At 38.1% G+C, this 20,580-nt stretch overlaps 2 protein-coding genes across 2 annotated transcripts; both read left to right on the top strand.

Annotated features, from left to right (window-relative positions):
* Positions 1–222: 222 nt before the first annotated feature.
* On the top strand, positions 223–2,480 carry czib (CXXC motif containing zinc binding protein). Its single transcript, XM_058639226.1, has 8 exons — positions 223–337; positions 425–508; positions 899–955; positions 1,066–1,147; positions 1,224–1,255; positions 1,576–1,653; positions 1,973–2,038; positions 2,194–2,480. Exons 1-8 carry the CDS (start codon positions 239–241, stop codon positions 2,269–2,271), a joined length of 576 nt encoding a protein of 191 aa, XP_058495209.1. The 5' UTR covers positions 223–238; the 3' UTR covers positions 2,272–2,480.
* Positions 2,481–3,507: 1,027 nt separating this feature from the next.
* On the top strand, positions 3,508–17,661 carry scp2a (sterol carrier protein 2a). Its single transcript, XM_058639213.1, has 16 exons — positions 3,508–3,693; positions 5,008–5,065; positions 5,196–5,267; positions 5,356–5,487; positions 6,468–6,532; positions 7,203–7,329; positions 7,416–7,479; positions 7,580–7,666; positions 7,806–7,956; positions 9,614–9,761; positions 10,159–10,266; positions 13,471–13,624; positions 13,764–13,860; positions 14,293–14,422; positions 15,373–15,452; positions 17,077–17,661. Exons 1-16 carry the CDS (start codon positions 3,640–3,642, stop codon positions 17,170–17,172), a joined length of 1,623 nt encoding a protein of 540 aa, XP_058495196.1. The 5' UTR covers positions 3,508–3,639; the 3' UTR covers positions 17,173–17,661.
* The last annotated feature ends 2,919 nt before the right edge of the window (positions 17,662–20,580 follow it).

Genomic DNA, 20,580 nt, shown 5'->3' with positions numbered 1-20,580 from the left:
AGTATGTTTACAGTGTCCACCAGAGGGCGCAATGGGCTTGTGTTTGTTCAAGGTACACATTGTGACAGTTACACCTTGATTTTCTCTGAATAAAAAGCACAAATCGCTTGATTTTAACAGTTGTTGTTACAGATGGTGGAGTTTGAATGAAAAGATCTTCCAAGTAGCAAAATAATAGTCACCCTAAATGTGGACAGTGAACATTTTGTCAGCATGCTGCCTTATTTAATAAATTATAATGATGGTAAAAGTACATTCGTACTCAAACGCCTGGCCTAAACGAGCAGTCCCTGAACGCAGCACAGGAAGTGATACGTGTGAGCGATTGAAGATGGTGGTATGTATCGCTGCTTCTTGGATTCTTGGCGTAAAAAGGCAATGAACATTGTTTTAAAATTTTTCTCCTTTGAAATATGCACGATAGAAGTTTGGGCTCCAGTTTAAAGCCACGTTGGAGAATGTCACCAACGTGAGACCGTTGGGCGACGACTTTCGCTGGTTTCTGAAGGTACGACTGCTTGTCAAGCTAGCGTGCTAGCTCAGTTCTAACATGTTAATATACAGTTAATGGCCCAACATTTAAATTAACATTTACACTGTGCAATTGCCATGTATTATGAGATTTGAAAAAAAAAAAAATTGATATCATTTATAACATAACACAAGTAAAACTGAGCCACCAAAAGCAATACTTCACTCCCACTCCGTGGGGTAAAACATTAGTGGTGTGTACCTTCATTTCTCCTAATGTGACTTTACTTGATTTCCAGGTAAGCCGTAGCCGTGTGTGCTCTGGTGTTGTCACACTGTATTGCTTTTTGCTATTTAAATTATGCTGCAGTCATCTTTCCTCTCTGTGTCATACACAGGCAAGATGTGTTCTGTGTCTTTCTTTTAGCTGAAGTGTGGGAACTGTGGTGAAATCCCAGAAAAGTGGCAGTATGTGACCCTAGTGGTAAGAATAGAATCATCCACGTGTGTCCATTCAGTTAACCAGACTTTCTTTTTTTAAATAAAAAGAAAGAAAAAAGAGTGGCACCCATGTGTTGTTTAATGTCTCCTTAGGAAAGTGTGCCACTAAAAGGAGGAAGAGGTAGTGCCAGCATGGTGCAGAAATGTAAACTTTGTGCCAGGGAAAATTCAATTGGTAAGGGCTGATATTTGACTTGCTTCATCTGCCTAATCAGAAGTGTGACTATGTAATGTCAACTGTTCCTATACAGACATCCTGGGAGACACAATCACACCATATAACGTAAGCAAACCTCCTATACTTCTGCACTAATTAACAGCCTGGACGTTTCTTCTGTAGTTGTAGTTGCCAGTCCACAGCATGATAAATATGGCAGAGAGTAAACGTTCCCTTTTTTTAAATGGCTTGTATGATTTGAAGAGTTATTCACACCTAAATGCAAGTACTGGTGTTAAAATTAAAATTGAAGTTAAATGAAAAAGAAATCAGAACCATTTAGAAATCACATGTTGTTATTAATTAACTTTATCTTAATTTTCCAGCTAGGAGCTCCATGATTATCATTGTGTTTGTGTGTCAAATGTTTGTTTAATGTGTTGCAGACAGAGGACAATGAACGCTTCAAAACAATGGTGCAGTTTGAGTGTCGGGGCTTGGAGCCCATTGACTTTCAGCCACAAGTAAGTGTGTGCAGATACTGTATGTGATTCCAGATAGTTGGAAAAAAAACTGTGTTGTTGATCAAAATAAATGTATATCTAAAAAATGTAATCTAATTTAGCATAGACAGGTATGAAGCAAATGTGAACCCCCAAAATAAGTGACACTGATGTGAAGAGAATTAGGAAAACAAACACTGCTTTATGCTCTAAGGAAGATTTGTACCAGACATAGACAATCATTTAATGCTGGTTTTTGTGTGACATGTGTTCCCTCTTCCAGATTCAGTAACTTGGATATGATGCCTTGTGCCTGACTTTTCTTAATTTGCTCTTCCAGGCTGGCTTTGCTGCACAGGGAGCAGAGACAGGGACGCCGTTTCCTGAAGTTAACCTTCTAGAAAAAGTAAGAGTACACATGCAATGTTTATTTTACAACGGCTAACATTTGGAAAACGGAATTCTAATGTCATGTCATGAGTGAATTTTTGTTGGTACTCATCTATGCTTCATCCAGTGAATTCTCAGGTGTTCTGAAAGTTAATTTAAATATTATTTCAGGATTGGACAGACTATGATGAGAAAGCCAAGGAGTCGGTGGGAATATATGAAGTCACCCACAAGTTCATCAAGTGCTGATGTCGTCATGATGAACCCTAGTGGTGGGTGAATGAACACCAGTCATCATCACAAATCTGTTTTTTGGCAACACAGACTCTTGAGATACTGAGGTAAACTGGTTTGGATGATGGTAAACATTGAAAGGTGTGGATTACCAACACAATGCCAATGCTCTAAAGATACCTTTTTTTCACTGCCTCAATAAAATTGCAGGGTGAAAATTTTAAGTTGATGTTTTTTTTTGTTTTCAGTCCCTCAATTGCATGAATTAACATTTTCAACATGATTTCTATGAACTATCGTAGTACTTTATAGCTTATAAGGGTACCATGAAAAAATACAATCTGGGCTATCTCCACATTTCTCCAGACATTGAACTCGGAACCATATTAGAAGAGTCATTGCCAAGGATGTTACACTTTTGTTAATAGAAATTGCATTGCTGAAACCTATTGCATTAAAAATAATTGAATTCTCTGTTTAGGAATTCTACACAAAATAATTTGTACCATGTCATTACTCAATACATGCATCAGAGCACATTTTTACTTTCTAGTCTGGTTTTGTGTTTTGTGAAAATTTGAAAGGGGGAGAGAGTAGGGAAGAAATTCCCAAACTTATCTTATATATCTATCTGGGAACTGGGGATTTTTTTTACAGATGACAAACTATCATGACTCAAATCATGATGTAAGTTGTGACAACGACAAATTTGTGCATTATGTAGCTACTAATTTACAACTATATCTTAAATGCCTAAAGTCATATTGAATTGGTCAACAAATAATTTTCTGAAGATGTTTGATCCATGGAAAAAGAAAAATGTGCAAATTTGTTTGGAGATGGAAACACCCCCCCAAAAACCTGCCTGTGTAATACTATGAATAGAAATGAGGATTACACATGTTGCTTAAGTAAAGAACTATAGGTAAATAACATGTAATGTAAATGTTTAAGTGATGAAGAGTGTAAGAAACTGAAGAGGTCTCACTTTTTTTATATTTAAAAGTACAAAAAACCCCCATCCAATTTGCCCTTGTCAGTTTATTTCATTACTGAAAATGTTAATTTCAGTGTTTACAATCTCTGTGATGCACACTGCATAATAAACATCACCTCATCATTTTTACTAGTAAAGGATATCCAATAGATACATAAACACGCACGCACGCACACGCACACACACCCCTATTGACTCAAGGCATTGTATTTTCTCCACCGAGTCAGTCATCTTGTCAGAGTGAGACATAGACGATCTTTGATGAACTGTATTTTGATCCGGTAGCAGCAAACTGTTGTCATCGGTGCTACTGCCCTTGCTTCTGCAACGACCCTCTACCCCTTCCTCCTGTCTGTGTGTGGACCAGCTGCTGCAGAGAAGCGACCATGGCTCCTGGAAATGAGAACAGAGTGTTTGTCGTCGGTGTGGGCATGACAAAGGTAACATACTCACAAATCCACAAACATGATCACATTTAGCATTGGCTGCTAACTCCATGTTACCTTGCATTGAAAATGTTTCAAAAACTTAAACTCTCAAACGTTGTAGTGTCATAAAAGTACAGTGTGTCTGTTGCTTACGTAGTGAGTTTGTCGAACTTAAATTGCGAACTTAAGATGTCAGTCACGTCTTAGAATACATGCTGTGTAAACTTGTGTATACGTGGGGAATAGTTGCCACATAGTTGGCACATAGTTGACACATGCCACATAAACATACAGCGTATTACATAAGTTGAAGCATGTGTTAAACAACATGGTAAGTATTTAAATGAAATGCAAAGGGCCATTTTTGTATTTAACTGTTACATAACAGTATCGCGCACAAACAAATAGCACCCACATTTTACACTGTGTCATTCATTTTAATGTAATTACATGGAACAATTTGTCTCTCTCACTTCTTGTTATTTGTTCTAAATAGAAGGGTTACATTCAAAATGTACCTGGAACTACTTTGGGATAACTAATGGATTTTGATTTGTTACTTTTAATTCTGTGTATTTCTTTTGTCTCCCGCCTCCTTTTTCAGTCCATAGTTCATGACCAACAGTCACAATACAAACTGTGGCAAGGGTCATAACTAGTGGTATGAGTGTATAACTCAGTCTCAGACAGGTTGTAAGGGAAGATGGCACACTTTTGGGCTTCTGACCATCACAGATTTCAAGCGCTGGTGACTGATATTTACGAAGTGAACTTGAATGAAAATCCGTGTTTATAGGAAACATTTGATTATTCAAGTTTGAGGCCACTGTTGAACAACCTTTCTGGACTAAAAACTAAAGTCTGTAAACTGCTCACTCCCCATTCCAAAGTCCATAAAGAAAATCAGCAATTAATGACTTCAGCTCCCCTGTCCTTGTATGCAAACATTATTTTCTCTTTGGATTTTAGTACAGAAGAGTGAGTTGGTTACAAACTTCAGTTTCCACTCATGAAAGTCTGTCTAACTATTGCGTTATGCAGAGGCTGTATGTCCAGAGGAGGCTCATAACCTTTGCTGTTACCCACAAAGTGCAGCTCCAATTTTACGCTGTATTGAAAAGCCTCCTGTTCTATGAGATTTCTGAGTTGGTGAAAAACTCCCAAAATTGACCGATGCATGTGAGCTCTTGTCTTGCACATTTACATGTTGAGCTACACCCATCAGCATCTTTACAGTTAAATTACCTTACTTAATTAAAAAAAAGTTAAGTTAAAATATGTCCAAGTGGAATAGCACTAATCTGGATTCTCTTTATTTTGTTGCAGTTTGACAAGCCTGGAGCCCGAGAAAACTGTGACTACCCTGACCTGGCCCAGGAAGCAGGTGTTTATCTGCTCTGAATATGGACATTGTTCTGTCATTGAAAATATATCTTATCTGAACATCTGAAATGGATCCTGTTCTCTATCACTTACATAAGTGTTTTTTTTTAACTATTTGTTCCATATTTTAGGTCAAAAGGCCTTAGCAGATGCAGGAATCCCATATTCTGCCATCGAGCAAGCATGTGTAGGATATGTCTATGGTAAGACCTTGTTGTTAATTCTTTAAAGTGTGTGTTGCCTGTGTCGCAAAAAGGAATTATCATCTTATTCCTCATCTTACGCTCTCAGGTGATTCTACATGCGGGCAGAGGGCCATTTATCACAGCCTGGGCATGACTGGTATCCCCATCATCAATGTCAACAATAACTGCTCCACAGGATCCACTGCTCTCTACATGGCACGGCAGCTGATCCGGGGAGGTGAGTCTTGAAAGTGACAAATCTCTGAAAATCTATATTTTATATCCTCCAGGGTGTTACTACTGTCACCTTTCCTGAGATATTATGAGTAATGAAATAAGAAAGCAGTGAGTGCAGCAGTGAGGAAATGTCCCCAGACAAGATCTAAATCTCTGCTATACTAACAAACGCAGAGAGAGTCACGTGAAGCGGATCAATCTGCGTTGTGTGCACTCATTTGGCAAGGGTCAAACGTTTTATAGTTTGCTCCGTAACCAAATGGCAACTCACTCAAGTAGCAATTGGAAATGTCACTCACTGATTTATAAACTCGTAAAATCGTTTTGCAGATTGGCCAGCACTTTGTTGTTGAAACTAGAAGAGACCATATTTCTATTGAGTGGGTGAGGGATGGATCTTATTCTGAGAACATGAGGACCATCAGGTTACTATGTCTGACATCTGTTGTCAGTCGCACCGTAGCCGCTCCTTATTTTTTATTTTTTATTTTATTAATCCCTTAGGGAAATTATTCCTTACATCATACTACGTTCTGTTGCATATTTTCTCATAAAAGGACTTTAATTAAAAAAAAAAGAAACACTGCACAGAAGAAGACCTGAAACCTGTGATTAGACCAAAAACTCCTCAAGAAAATGTTTACAGACTTTATGATCTGTATTTATATAGTGCTTTTCTAGTCTCGGTACCATTAACCCATTACAGGTGGTTTTATTGTCCTTTAGACTTGGATACAGGCAACCTCCCAATGGTCTTTAAAGAGAATACAGGTTTTACACACTTTGCATTACATTTTTATTCACAGCACCTGGAGATTCTCAGTTTTTTGTACAGTATATGTCTGTAACAACTCTGATCGCTGTGGATACCAATAATTACAGGTTTTCACACTAGGAAAAAGTATTTAACGTCCCTTTTTGCTTAATCTGTAGGGTATATATCAGAAATGGTAAGATCCACTCTCTCATCTCCTCCTGTAGGTCTTGCTGACTGTGTGCTGGCCCTTGGGTTTGAGAAAATGGAGAGGGGTTCTTTGACTTTAAAGGTACAGAAGTATATTTTGTTTTCCTGGATTTAATGGAGAAGAACAAAATGACATGAGCCGATTGTCCTTTCTTAAAAGAAATAAGTTTGGTTTCACAAGAGTCCTCTTCTCCTGTGAAACAGAGGGCTACATCTTCATTGATTAACATTTATAAAAAACTGGTCACAGCAGATGGTAAAAGAATAATTGTTGTCTTTTATTGAACTGAACTGAGTGTTGTTTGTGGGTTGTGGTTTTTTTTAAACAGCAATTGCTAACAGTTAAATTATTATTTAATTTATGGACTGATTATTACTTACACTGCCTAAATGCACGAAAACTACATCCTGAAAGTTTATTTGTTTGATTGCCTATTTCATATATTTGTGCACTACAGTGCAGACATAAATTTCAGATTGGAGAGACGATCCATAATTCTAATTTAATTTAATTTAATTGTATTGTATTATTTGTTACAATTTAAAAACATACTACATTACAGACAAATATATGAGCCAAACACATTCAGCATCTTGTATTAGCAACCGAATGTCCTGATTTCTATCAGCCACAGAAATACCCATCTAAATAAATCTCTACTGGTGCCAACGTTAATGTTTAACTACATCAAATTATGTAAAAATGAATTAATTAAAGCAGGAAGTAACATGTGGGAAATACTCGCTTCTAGTTTATGGACAGGGTCAATCCCATGGACAAGCACATGCTGGTTCTGGACAACCGTTACGGGATTACGGCAGCACCGGGAGCTCCACAGATGTTTGGCAGTGCTGGCAGGGAGCACATGGAGAAATATGGTACAAACCAAATATTGTAGAGCTTAACTTAATTTTAACCATGTCCAATATGTCAGTAATTGTATCAACGGTTTAATCTCTTTAAGGCACAAAACCAGAACACTTTGCTAAAATTGCCTGGAAAAACCACAAGCATTCTGTCAACAACCCGTAAGATGCAGCTTCCACCTTTTTCATGAAAATGGATCACTGCTTTTTGATTAAAACCATTTTATTTAAGTCTGCGTGTGTCTGTGCATTTTTCATGCAGGAATTCCCAGTTCCAAGTGGAGTACAGTTTGGACCAAATTCTAAACTCCAGACAGGTGTATGATTACCTTACCATGCTTCAGTGTTGGTAAGAGCCTCACACATTTTGATGTTTTTGATAAATGGAAAAAGAAGAACAGCTTCAAAAATGCTGATTCCCACCACCAACATATTTAATAATGGTCTACAATGATGCCCAATCCACCTGCTGTGTCTTCTCTTGACAGCCCAACATCAGATGGCGCTGGAGCAGCAGTTGTAGCCAGTGAGGCCTTTGTCAGAAAACACCATCTGGAGAGCCAGGCAGTAGAGATATTGGCTCAAGAAATGGCGACCGATCTCCCCACCACATTTAACGAAAACAGCTGCATTAAGATGGTAGGAAATGTGTTATGCTTTTTAATATCTTTTTGTGACACTGTCCAGTTACCATAGCTGTGAATCAATTCTGTATTGAAGTGTTTACTCGTCCTAGATATTTTCCCGTGTAGTGAGAGTAAAGCTTTTAAACCCAAAATACAACAGATGATGGGTAAGAAAATGTTCATAGAAAGAAAAAATTTCAGAGGATAGATAGATACTTTATTCATCTCACAGAGAAATTCACAGTTCAGCAGCTCCAGAATATGTTACAAGATAGAAACATAAGAGGCATGCAAGTCTATGTACAGTCTAAATATAAACTGAAACATATGTATAAAAAGGAAAAAAGAAAAAATATATAAAAAATATAAAGACGTTAAAAGGAGAGCAAATTTGCTCAAAAATGCTGGAGGTTAAAAAAAAAAAAGAGCAAATATACTTAGGTTAAAAACATATCCTGCACCCTAATGATGAATGAGGATGTTGATATAGTTTACAGTAATAGTAATGTGTGTGTGTATGTATGTATATATATATATATATATATGTATGTATGTATGTATGTGTGTATATCTATATATATATATGTATGTGTGTATATATATATATATATATATATATATAAAGGATACTTAGTTATATTGCATCATTGGCATTTATATTGGAATGATGTGACTGAAACTTGGTCTTGTATATTGGCGAGCTGTCAGTGAGTTTAACTCAAATAACAAATGTAATGCTCATGCATGTCTTCAATAAATCTGAAAATGTTTGATTGCACCCACGTGTCCCATACGTTCTGGATATGTTCCATTAAATTGATAGAGGAATAATTATATTGTGTAGTCATTATAATCACAATCATTAACTGAAACCATTAACTGTGTGTGGGAGGATGAAGTGACAGAAACTTAATTTGTTTGTGGATGGCAGCATTGCACCTATGGTCTCCAACCTTTTTTCCTCTGAGAGCTACTTTGACAATATGAAAATGGCTGAGAGCTCATGTTTTTTTTTTTTTTTTTTTTAACATATATCCTCATAGCTTATTTAAACCAAACAAACTGGAAAAGCTCATTTTGCCTGAAATATTTATAAAATGTTAATGTCCTACATGTCACTGTGTAACTTCACAAGAGTATGCATATGTACAGCTGTATGTGTGATGTACACTAGGTATTTCCATTTAGTGAGATGGCACTGCATGGAGTCAACGAGAGAGGTGTCCACTGAAGTGTCTGACAGTTTGGACTTTGATTTGACACACACACTCACCAAGCTGACAGCAGCACAACTGACAACTAATTGGCAAATAATAATTTAGTGTTAGAAGGGGTGGGACACCTCTGAATTTGATTGGATAAAAATGTAAGCAGGGTATGCTTCATTATTGAAACCTTTGGCAAGCTACATGGAAAGGGACTGGGAGCTACTGGTAGCTCGCAAGCTACTCGAGACTACTGGTGTACAGTGTACAGCCTGTTACAAATTATTATTAGAAGTGTGTGCATGTGTCCTTATAAGAATTGATGCTGTTTTGAAGGGAAACGGTGATGACACCAACACTTGCTAAACTGCAGTTTTCTGTTGCCCATTTGTGGGAAATAAGGAATGCGTTTGAACTCGTAAATTATTCCTAAACATACTTTCCTTGTTGTTTTTTTCTGTGCAGGTAGGATATGACATGTCTCAGTTGGCAGCTAACAGGTGTTATGAGGCTGCAGGTCTGACACCCAGTGATGTTGATGTGATTGAGTTGCACGATTGCTTCTCACCGAATGAGCTCATCACATATGAGGCCCTGGGCCTGTGTGAACCAGGTAAGACTGATCAATGTTTGTATATAGGATTACTAAATTACACTGATGGAAATTAGCTCCAGGCATACTCTGGTCGAATTATTTATCATTGCATCCGAGACCTCATTAACATTACAGTAACAGTATACAGCCTCAATGTATATTAATACTCCCCTTATTAAAAAAGGCCTTAATAGACAAATATAATTTTTAATTTCACACCCTTTCATCATCATCATCATTTATTATAATTTTATGAGTATTATAGTAGCCCCACCCCATCTCCCAATACAATTAAACAATAAATAAATAAGAAGAAACAATAAATAAATGCATATAAATGTTGTGACTTCGTTAATACTATATGTCACCATGCATTTAATAGTGATGTTCTCTTTCTTTTTTTTCTTCCCTCCAGGTAAAGCTGGCGAGCTGATCGACAGGGGAGACAACACTTACGGAGGCAAGTTTGTGATCAACCCCAGCGGTGGTCTCATCTCTAAAGGACATCCTCTGGGTGCCACAGGTTTGTTGTTCATTCTATATTTATAATCCTGTCTGGTTTAGTGCTCATTTCAGATCGAGGTCTTATAGCACCTGCATCCGATATTTATCCAATATATTGTTTTTTAGGTTGTTTGGGACTTACCTAATCATAAGGCTTATTACACGCTACACCAGATGCTGCGCTGACTGTATACTGTATGCTTATGTCAAGTGAAAGGTGACCTGACTTGTGCAATCATTTCCACAATGACCACCAGATGGCATGTGTCTCATAGGATTGGCCACCTGCTTTGTTACTCGATAAAAGCAATCTCACGCCTGCATGTAAGAGGGCAGTAGGCTGTGGCTTTGGCAAGATTCACGTGTAATCTCTCAATTTATTAAACCGTTGAGGGGTTAGTCAGAGCAAACATTGCAGCTGGCAATAGGGGGACTCCTCTTCCTCCTTATGTACCATTAGTTATAGCTGCTTCGGACTGTGTGTGCTCAAACGCACACACACCCACATATCCTGTCCTTAGGGACGACGAAGTGAAACACTGCCGTGCATTCGATCCAGATCCATTACCAGATTTATTTCCTTTGTTTTTTTCCTATTTCCTTCATTTTTGTTGCCTAGACTTCAATCCCCCTCTACCTCATTATTTTTGCAAGGATTTTCTTCAGCCATGTCACCAATACCCCCTCTATATCTCCTGGGTCACTTCTTCATGTGCCCTAGTCGGCTAAGCTGTGTCTGAGCCATGGTTTTGCTTATAAAGCTCAGACCTCTTCCTGCAGGAAGACTTTGAGTAGCTGAATGACCCTTACAGGGACCAGTTTGCTAGTAGTATTGTGAGCAACCTTAGAAGGATGTGAATTTCAAGATTTTTTTAATGTATTTGGTGCATCACTGTATACCTTATTCTTGTCATCATCCTTTCACTGTAGAAATATTAATTAGAGGCACACGATAGGGTGTTTTCCAGTTGTAGTGCAGCAAGTGTTTATCTGTGAATTAGGATTTTGGTGCAGATACAAATGACAAATTGTATTTTAATGATCTGTATTTTCCCTAAAGTACTAGGCACTTTGGAGTTGTGTATAAATTCTGCCTGAGATGATTTCCACTGGCTATTTTTGATAAATTGCCTGGTGAACTCAACAGTAATTTTTCAGTCGCCATTCAAAGACTCCCTCACATAAACAAGCCCCAGTGGAAATAATTATTATTGTACTGCAGAATGAGCGAGACCCACCATGAAGAGGTCTTAACTGTAAGGTCCTTTTGCTTATTGGGATAATGGAGAAATGGAAAAGCTTGTTAAGCAGATGGGGAGAAATGCTAATGCAGGAGCTGACCCTGGCCAGATTAGGGAGTGACTTGTCAGATTAGGAGTCAACTTGTCACCCTTCCCAGTGAGGGCATTGTGCTTTACAAATGCTACAGTTGTACATATAAAGGTATTGAAGCCATTTTCAGCTTAGCTTTTTATTTATTTTTTTTTTTTAATTATTATTATCATTATTATTATACAGAAGAAGTGGGTTGGAGTGTAATGACAAAACCTGTCTTTTACTATCACACACAAGTAACAGAAAAGTATTTAATTAGCCCTGTTATACTTGAATTTAAGATATGTTCTGTTTTTCAATCAATCGGTATACATTTGTGATTTGATATATCTGAAAATGACTAGACTGGTGTCAGTGAGTATGGACATTTGCGGTCCTATGAGTTAGTCAGTGTGTTGGCTTTCTTTTTTCTTTTGTTGTGTTCAATTGTCACCAATGGCTCATGAGTACTCATTATTGTTTGCTGCATGTTTTGTCACTGTAGCTGTCCCCATAAAGCACAAACACACACAAAACAAAGAAGACACACTGCTTCCCAACATTATTACATTTTTTATTGAGAGACCACTAGCTGCAGAAAACATACTGCCACATACATGGTCATTTTCACAATCACATGTTCCCGGGTCATTTCCCTGTTACTCGGTATTCTATGAATAACCACTGTGGGATTGGGAGTGGTCATAAACACTAGAAAAGAACCATGTTAATGCAGGACATTTACCTTTCTAGTAATGGTAATAACACTTTTTCTGAGGCAGGTCTTGCTGCACACTTTTTACAAAATAGGCTGCTCACTAGGGTTGGTAAAAAAAAAGTGCAGATTTTTCTGATTTGTATCGATCTTTGAAGATCTGATGACGATTCATAAAATCCTTTAAGCTTTTAATATGTGCCATTTCCTATATTGTCTGTACAAATTAATTTCATAACATTATTATTTGTGACCTCTTGCTCTTTGGTTCCCTGTGCCAGACAGTCTTGGGTTGCTCAGACATTTGAGGTCTAACAACTGAGGCCGCAGATTTGTTAGATTCTCATCATCTATGGTGTGAAACTAGAAATATTTACACTCACAGCTATTCAGATGCTTTGGTGTCGAGATTCAACAAAACCGCCCCATTGTGTGTGTGTGGCAGTCAAGTCATCTGAGGCATAGTATAGTTGGCCATGAACACCAGCTGTTTCAATTAACTCAACTGAAAACTGCTTTTATGAGCCAACTCCACACCTCCACTTCCTGCCACAACTGACTGCTAACCACGCCCACGTCCATAGACCATTTTCAGATTACCACCCACATTGGTCAAATCTAATTCATTACAGGTCACATTTGAAGGTTCACATTCACAGCTACTAAGTGTCTTGCATCTGAATGGGGCTGCCCTCTCAAGTGGCACATGTGTGCACAAATATCTTTTTGCATGTTCCATTGTAATGTTCGAGAGCAAGAGATAGGTGCCTTTTTATTGATGTCCCATCAGGGAAATTCAGAAATGTAAGTTATCGCAGCAGATTTAGCTCTGGAGGACGACACTAGCCTCCATTGCTGATTTTGCTATTGCTGATTTACAATCACACATAATGCTCATTTTCCAACAACACTGAGAGATTGCCAACTTTTGCAACTTCACATTGTTGTCCTGTTATTTGGTTAAATATTTTGTTTTGACAGGGCAGAAAGATATTATATGGAAATAACTTACTCGTTATCTCGTTATCAGCCCTACGTCAGCTGAGATTGGCACAGCACCCCCGCGACCCTCATGTGGAGGATAAAGTGGTTGAAAATGAATGGATGGATGGATTAGCATTTAATCATACTGCAGTCATGTAGCCCCTCATGCTGACTCGCATCACCTTCTGTTCCCTCTCTGTGCGCCCTTAGGTTTGGCCCAGTGTGCGGAGCTCTGCTGGCAGCTGCGTGGGCAAGCTGATAAGAGGCAGGTCCCAGGAGCTAAAGTGGCCTTGCAACACAACATTGGCCTGGGAGGAGCTGTGGTCGTTGCTCTCTACAGGATGGGATTTCCACAGGAATCCAGGTTGGCAGTACATTGCATCATCCTCTCTTTCTACTTTCCGTCAAAACAACTAAATTAAAAAGGAAATTGTATTTATCAAACTTCTAGTCTTGCTTATTAACACATGTGTGTTTTGTATCTGTTTTTTTTTTTCCCACAGCTCCCACTTAGGTGTGACTCCCACCACGTTGGGCAGCACCCTGGAGGGTTTCAAGACTTACCCTGTCTTCAAAGAGATTGAAAAAAATTTACAGGAGGTATACGTCATTGTCACAATGTAGTGGTAAATGTAGTGTCATGTCGCAATTCTCAAGCTCTATGTCTTTGTAATGGGATATTATACCAGAATTTGCTGTAATGACAGCGAATAACAGTCATGTGAGATTACATCCTTTGTAATGTTCCCTGGAAACATGGTTGTACTCTGTGTTCAGAGAACACTGATGAGGCTGCTTTCTCCTTTTTTAATTGTAGAAAACCTTTAAAAGGAAAAGGAGATAATTACACTGTAACCACTGCAGACTGCATAGTATATTTCCTCTATATTTTCTGAGAATAAACCAGATTGCATTTACTTCATGTCTTTAATATGCCACTCAGCAATAGCTGATGTCTGATTCACTACCTGTCCTTAGCAATTACAACAAGGGTTATATCTTGGAACTCAAAAGCCTCTCCATTATCTGCAGGAAGGAGAGCAGCTTGTCAAGAAGATTGGTGGAGTGTTTGCGTTTAAAGTGATGGATGGACCACATGGGAACGAGGCGACTTGGGTCGTGGATGTCAAAAATGGCCAAGGTTGTGTTACCAATGATCCAGGTAGGTATCTCAACAGAGACCATTAGTTGCAGACAGTGTTTTTTTTGTGGCAGCAGTGCGTGTTTAAACTACGTAGTTTCACCTTTGGCTGTATTCTCATATTTTCTATCTCATTTGTGACGAAGCTACACAGTTTCTGTTATTGTGCCTCTGCACAATTCTATAATGAATTAAAAAGAAATTAAACCAGATTTAATTTAAGTATCGAGTTTCAGTTTCATGTACAGTTAAGATGTACATTAGCCATTTAGGAATGAAGCCACTTTAGGAATTAAGCATTTTTTATTATTTCTAGACGTTCAACAATCATTGGAAGAACATCATTACATCACATTATTAATGTAAGCATTAACCTCAAGTTTTTTTTTTTTTTAAGGTTGATGGAACTCGCAGGATGTAAAAATGGAAAAACCTACTGTGCAATCAAAGATCTACTCGATGTATAGAACTGGGATCATTCAGGCCAAGTGCTTTTAGTTGCTGTGGGAAAAAAAACCCACCCACGAGCAAGCAGCATGTCCGTGCTTCTTTTCTGGCCGGCAACTGTTTTATCTTTAATATTAAGCTTGTAAATTTGGCATTCATTACAGCCAGTGCTTGACGGCGGCCATAGTAAAAAGCTAATATTTAGTGCAAACCAGCTTTTTTGTTGGGTTATAGGAAACATTAGTCATAAAGCTTTTGAAATGTTTGCCTCAGTGAAAGTGTGCTTTGAACTTTGTGTGCTGAAAACATGTATTTTCGCTAATGGAAAGTAAAAGTGCTTTCCATTTTCAGCATTAATGGTCCTCAACGTTTGTCCTTCAGATGCAGAGATGTTTGTCTTTTGAGGAAGTGGAAAGTGTAATCTGTGTGCCAGTTGACGCAATTATGAATTTTTGAATGTGAGGTGATGTATTGTGACAATTAGTTTTAATAAGCCTTAATTGCTTAATTCCTTTTAATTGTAGATAAAGAGGCAGACTGCACCCTGACCATTAGTGATAAAGATCTTCTGGATTTGATGACAGGAAAACTGCAACCAGAAACGGTATGTATGTTTTTTTTTGTCTTTCTGCTGTCAAAAAAAGCAATAAATACACAGAAAACTGAATGTTAGGCTTAACACGTCACCATGGTTAGACAATTATCCAGTGCACTATATAATCTGTATTGACCATAGATTATACAGATTGTGTGACGTTTACTTACTAAATTAAATGTCAACTATTTTAATAATCAATTAATTTATTTACTATTTTAATCTAACCCCTTTTTCTAATTACAACACGTTCTCTGAGTTTTCAGTTTTTTAAATGTGGATATTTTCCAGTTTGTTTGCTCACATTTTTCAACATTCAGTTAATCTAAATACTGAGTGCTGTCCCAAGTTGAAAAAAGGAAGGCTCGCCACAACTATTCATGGCTATGCTCGGGCAGAAAATGAAAACCGTTGTTGTATTGCCCAGGAAATTACACAAGGAAGAAATGAATGTATTCACCTGGGTCTTCCACTTTTAGTTTCCACTAATGTCAATTAGAGCAGAAGCCAATAAATATAAATGAGTAATGAGTCATTTGACCCAGTAGATAAAACACATTCCCACTGGTCAAAAACTGTCACAACCTAGGATTGAATGGATTTGGAAGAATGGAATATAATTAAGTCAATCAATGTCAGTTAACAGCAACAACACTGAGTTTTTGATGGTTGCTAAATAATGTATTTCATTAATAATACATCTTGTTTGCGCAGGATAGGTCGTCTAATTGTTTTTGTCAAAATACAGGTTTTCAGCACTGTAATTTTTGTCCCAGTTAAAGTAAGCTAAAGTGTACCTTGGCTGTCACGGTGGTTGTAGCCGTTGTTTATGGTTGCAGCAAACAACCAAGTTAATTGTCACATCTACGAGGAAGCAACTCATCATAGCTCCATTAACACGGATACACACGAGTCACCTACCTCGTGAGTTATCGCCAGCACTCAAAATTTTAGACTCACCATTAATGGCAATCTAAATTAACTCCTCTATGTAACTGTGCTGTGAACTATATTTGGAGCTGTTGTGGAGGTGAAGGACAGCCTCCATTTTGTTGTGCTGTCGTAAATGGTTAACCCTGCATCTAAGCAGACATTTTAGGTGAACCACTTATCAGTTTCTACTTATTATCACTTATTTTTCAGGTTTGTTTTTTTAGCAATACCTTTAGCATGACAGTGCCTCAAACCCAAATTCATTTTACCGGTAAAACCTGTACTATTTCGTGTCAACAAATATTTGCTGTGAAATACACAGTGTTTATCCAAGACATGCTTGAGCAGTACATTCACATGTTGCATGAGTTAAACAATTAAACAGTATGCTAATATATAAGACGTTTTCAAATCCAAATGCCCAATGATCCTAGAATTTAACAGTACAAAGAACAATAAGCTGGAGACTTTGGCACAGAACTGAACATGTGTTGATTAAGTGTTTACATCACATTTTCAATCAAATATATTTAAAATGTTTCACCCTAAGTACTTTGAATTACAATGTCAATTCATGTGACCGAACCCAACAATCGCTTCTGCTCGTGTCAAATATCCATGCTCTGCTTTCAGCGACATGAATATTAAAAAGAGCAATTAGAGTTAAAAAAAAAACGTTTACTTTGATCTCTCTTCTCAGGCGTTCTTAACAGGAGTGCTGAAGGTCACTGGAAACCTAAGCGTCGCTATGAAGCTGCACAACCTCAAAATTGCACCAGGCGGCGCCAAGCTGTGAGACCCAGGGTTGGTTATTTGTCTTCTCAGCAACAATTCAAGGGCAAACTAAACTCTTAATTTTGCTAATCAATAAACTCACATGGTACATTCCCAATGTGCTTTAATTTTGGAGTCGTCTGTCAAGGTGTCAACACCATATTTCACTTTGATATCTGTGCCTGCTGTGAATTACTAAGTGACATTGTTGGATGTAGATGCATCATTTTTAAGCAACCAGTGACACTAAATATACATCTACGGCTTATGTAGATTAACCACTCATCCATTAGTTATTATGAAATGGCATTATTAGAATATACATTTTTATATTGATGTATGCAGGGTGTGTATCTGCTGATGTTTTTTCAGTTCATATACAGTAACAAGGGCTGTTATCATTTTTAAACTTCTATTTGTAATTCTCAACTGTTTGTAAGTCCATATTGACAATGTAAATTGACTCTAATCAGTATATCTTTGGGAATTAAATGAATGCAAACAAATGTTACTTTATGAGCTTGACTTTTAGATTTATTTGATCATTTTGCATTTAAAGAAGTGCAATAATGCTGAGGTACCACAGTGTCTACTTCAGAAATGTTAATGCAACATCATTTGCACTTTGCTACAGTTACAGTTTAGTGGCCCACTCTGTTTTCACGCAGGCTGTGCATTAGGGTTTTTTGACAGATGAATGAACCAGGCTGCAGCCTTTATCTATTTCAAATACATTCATTCATTTATTTATTCCACTTCCCGACTAAGTGATTGATCTGCAGTCTTTTTCCATAAGTTGCAATATATTCTGTTTTTGTAGTTGCAGTTACTCATGAGCTGTTTTTGAAAGTTTGATCCCAACTGATTCTCCCTCTATTTTTCTCTCTGTTGCTTTGCTTTGACACAATCCATGATGCGCAAGATACTACACACTATATACTGTATATCTAATTTAAATTGAAAAAACATTTTGAATTCAAAAGTCCAAGCCCTTTTTCTTTAGAGCCACCACTTAGCAGCCATTTCTGGGCTTTCAGTTGTCGCCTACTTTCAAACGCAGCACCGATGTTCACTCTCAACACCTGTTGTTGGCACCTGCAGATGGCAGTTGGATTGATGCATCACAATCCAATTATTTTGTTCAGGCCATTCCATATGATTAAATGCTCCATAGAATGCTCTTCCATCCTATCATGGCCCTTTATTAATTGCCGCAAAACTAAATGTACTGTAACTAAAAGGAACTTCATTTGTGTAATAACATCAGTGCATATTGTACACCTACCTCATATCTCAACAATATACTATAGCATCAAAACAGTAGTCTGTGCAACTTGTAACTGTAAAAGCATTAAACAAGAGTGTGGTAGCAGAACATTCACATTATTTTATAATAAACAATAAGGGGCCCTGCCAAAATCTCATGTTAGTGTGAGATAATGACTTTGAGTACACACACACAAACACACACACTCTCGCACAGCTTGTCCTCCTAATTGCTCCGATCTGGCCAACTCCTCATATCCTGTGGCCAGCTGGCCAAATGGCAATATACAGTGGCCGCACAGGCTGCATGACTCCTGGCCTTCACACTGGCCATTAGCAGTGAGCTAATGAGTCTTTAGCAGATAAACTATAACAAGTGCAGGACTATGAGGTGGCGTGAGGTGAAGTGGAGTGGAGTTAGCTGTGGATTTTCAGCCTGGTTCTCCTCATGTCACCCTAAGAATCTCCGCCTCCGCTCAAAGAAGCAACCCTGACTCAACGTAAAGTTTTCTATTCTGAAAAGACCCGTTCCATAAATTGACTTCAGTTTTCACTGTTAGTGTAGACATATGATGGTATGATTGCTTGCAAATGCTTTGGTTTTGAAATAGACTGATACGCACACAAGTGAAATATAGGCCCATTCGGAATGGAATAAAGTCATCGATGAGTGAATTTAAGAAAAACCAGTACAGCAACAATTGTGTAACTTTTTAAATTATGTAAATGGTGACATTATTTCTGTTTTAATGTCAATCTCTATGCACTGTATCTTTTTCCAACTTATTTATTTTCTTTTGTTCCATGCACTCCCTCTATAAAAGTAGAGTCAATCAATCTTATTCTGCAAAGTGCCTTGAGATAATGGGATTTAAAGCACTCAATGAAAGATTCCTCCACCATTGAGCTATTTCCCACATAAAGGACACAATCTCTGTGTCCATAAAGGAGAAACATAATGTTGGAAGTAACAGACAAGGTATACTTTCACTCAACATAACCATACCCAGTTTAATTAAATTAAAATGTACTTAATTCAGATGTATGTGCCTGCAATAAATGTCTTTCTTCTGATCATTTGGACAGGGAAGGTGGCTGTTGTACTGTCATTTTCTCTGGAGGGTTGTCTTGGCGACGGTGTGACATTTATGACCCAATCTTGTTTCAAGATTGTTCCTGGTGCTTCATGTCTAAGCCATTTGGTTTCAGCAGAGTCAGTCATCATCTACCGCTTTATCCTCTGCCAGAGGGTCGCGGGGGATGCTGTGCCAATCTCAGCTACATCGGGCGATAGGCGGGGTACACCCTGGAGAGTTCGCCAGTCCATCGCAGGGCCACACACAGATAGAGACAAACAACCATTCACTCTCACACTCACTCCTATGGTCAATTTAGAGTGTCCAATTTACCTATCCCCACATTGCATGTTTTTGGACTGTGGGAGGAAGCCGGAGAACCCACGCACACACGGGGAGAACATGCAAACTCCATGCAGAAAGGCCCTTGTTCCAATCGCTGCAAGGCGAGAGTGCTAACCACTACACCACCGTGTGGCCCCTGGTTTCAGCAGAGTAACAAATGAAATGACGTCTCGTGCAATCAAGATTTATATTCTGTATAGTATCTGTTTCAGGCCATTTTCTTCCCCCATATTAAATGCACTTACTGGATATAACAGCATTTATTTAACAGAATTGTTGTATTCTTATTGTAACTGCTGTAAGAATGCACGCACATTCAAATACATGATATTCTTGTATTGTATGTTTATATCGAACAATCTTAAGACCCATTACAATAACCTCATCCCCACTAACCACTCACAACATGTCAGGTCCCAACACTGTTCTTTACCCATGTGATTGTCTTGTGTGTGTCTGTAATGTTTAATTTCACTGTCCATCCATTCATCTTCTACTGCTTTATCCTCCATGGGGGACACTGGTGCTAATCCCAGCTGACATAGGGCGAAAGGTGGGGTCACACACTTGGACAGGTCACCAGTCCATCACAGAGAACCCGGAGAAAACCCACACACACAGGGACACCATGTTAAAGGGACCTTGTTCCAACCAGTGCTAACCACTACACTAACCGTTTGGCCCCACTATCTCACCAATAGTGTTTATTTAAAAAAAGTATCTAGTAAATCGTGTGCAACATA

This window comes from Solea solea, chromosome 1 (genome assembly GCF_958295425.1).
Source record: "Solea solea chromosome 1, fSolSol10.1, whole genome shotgun sequence".
Lineage (NCBI taxonomy): Eukaryota > Metazoa > Chordata > Actinopteri > Pleuronectiformes > Soleidae > Solea > Solea solea.
Note: the sequence above shows the minus strand (reverse complement) of the source record. Positions and strands in the feature narration are given on the sequence as shown.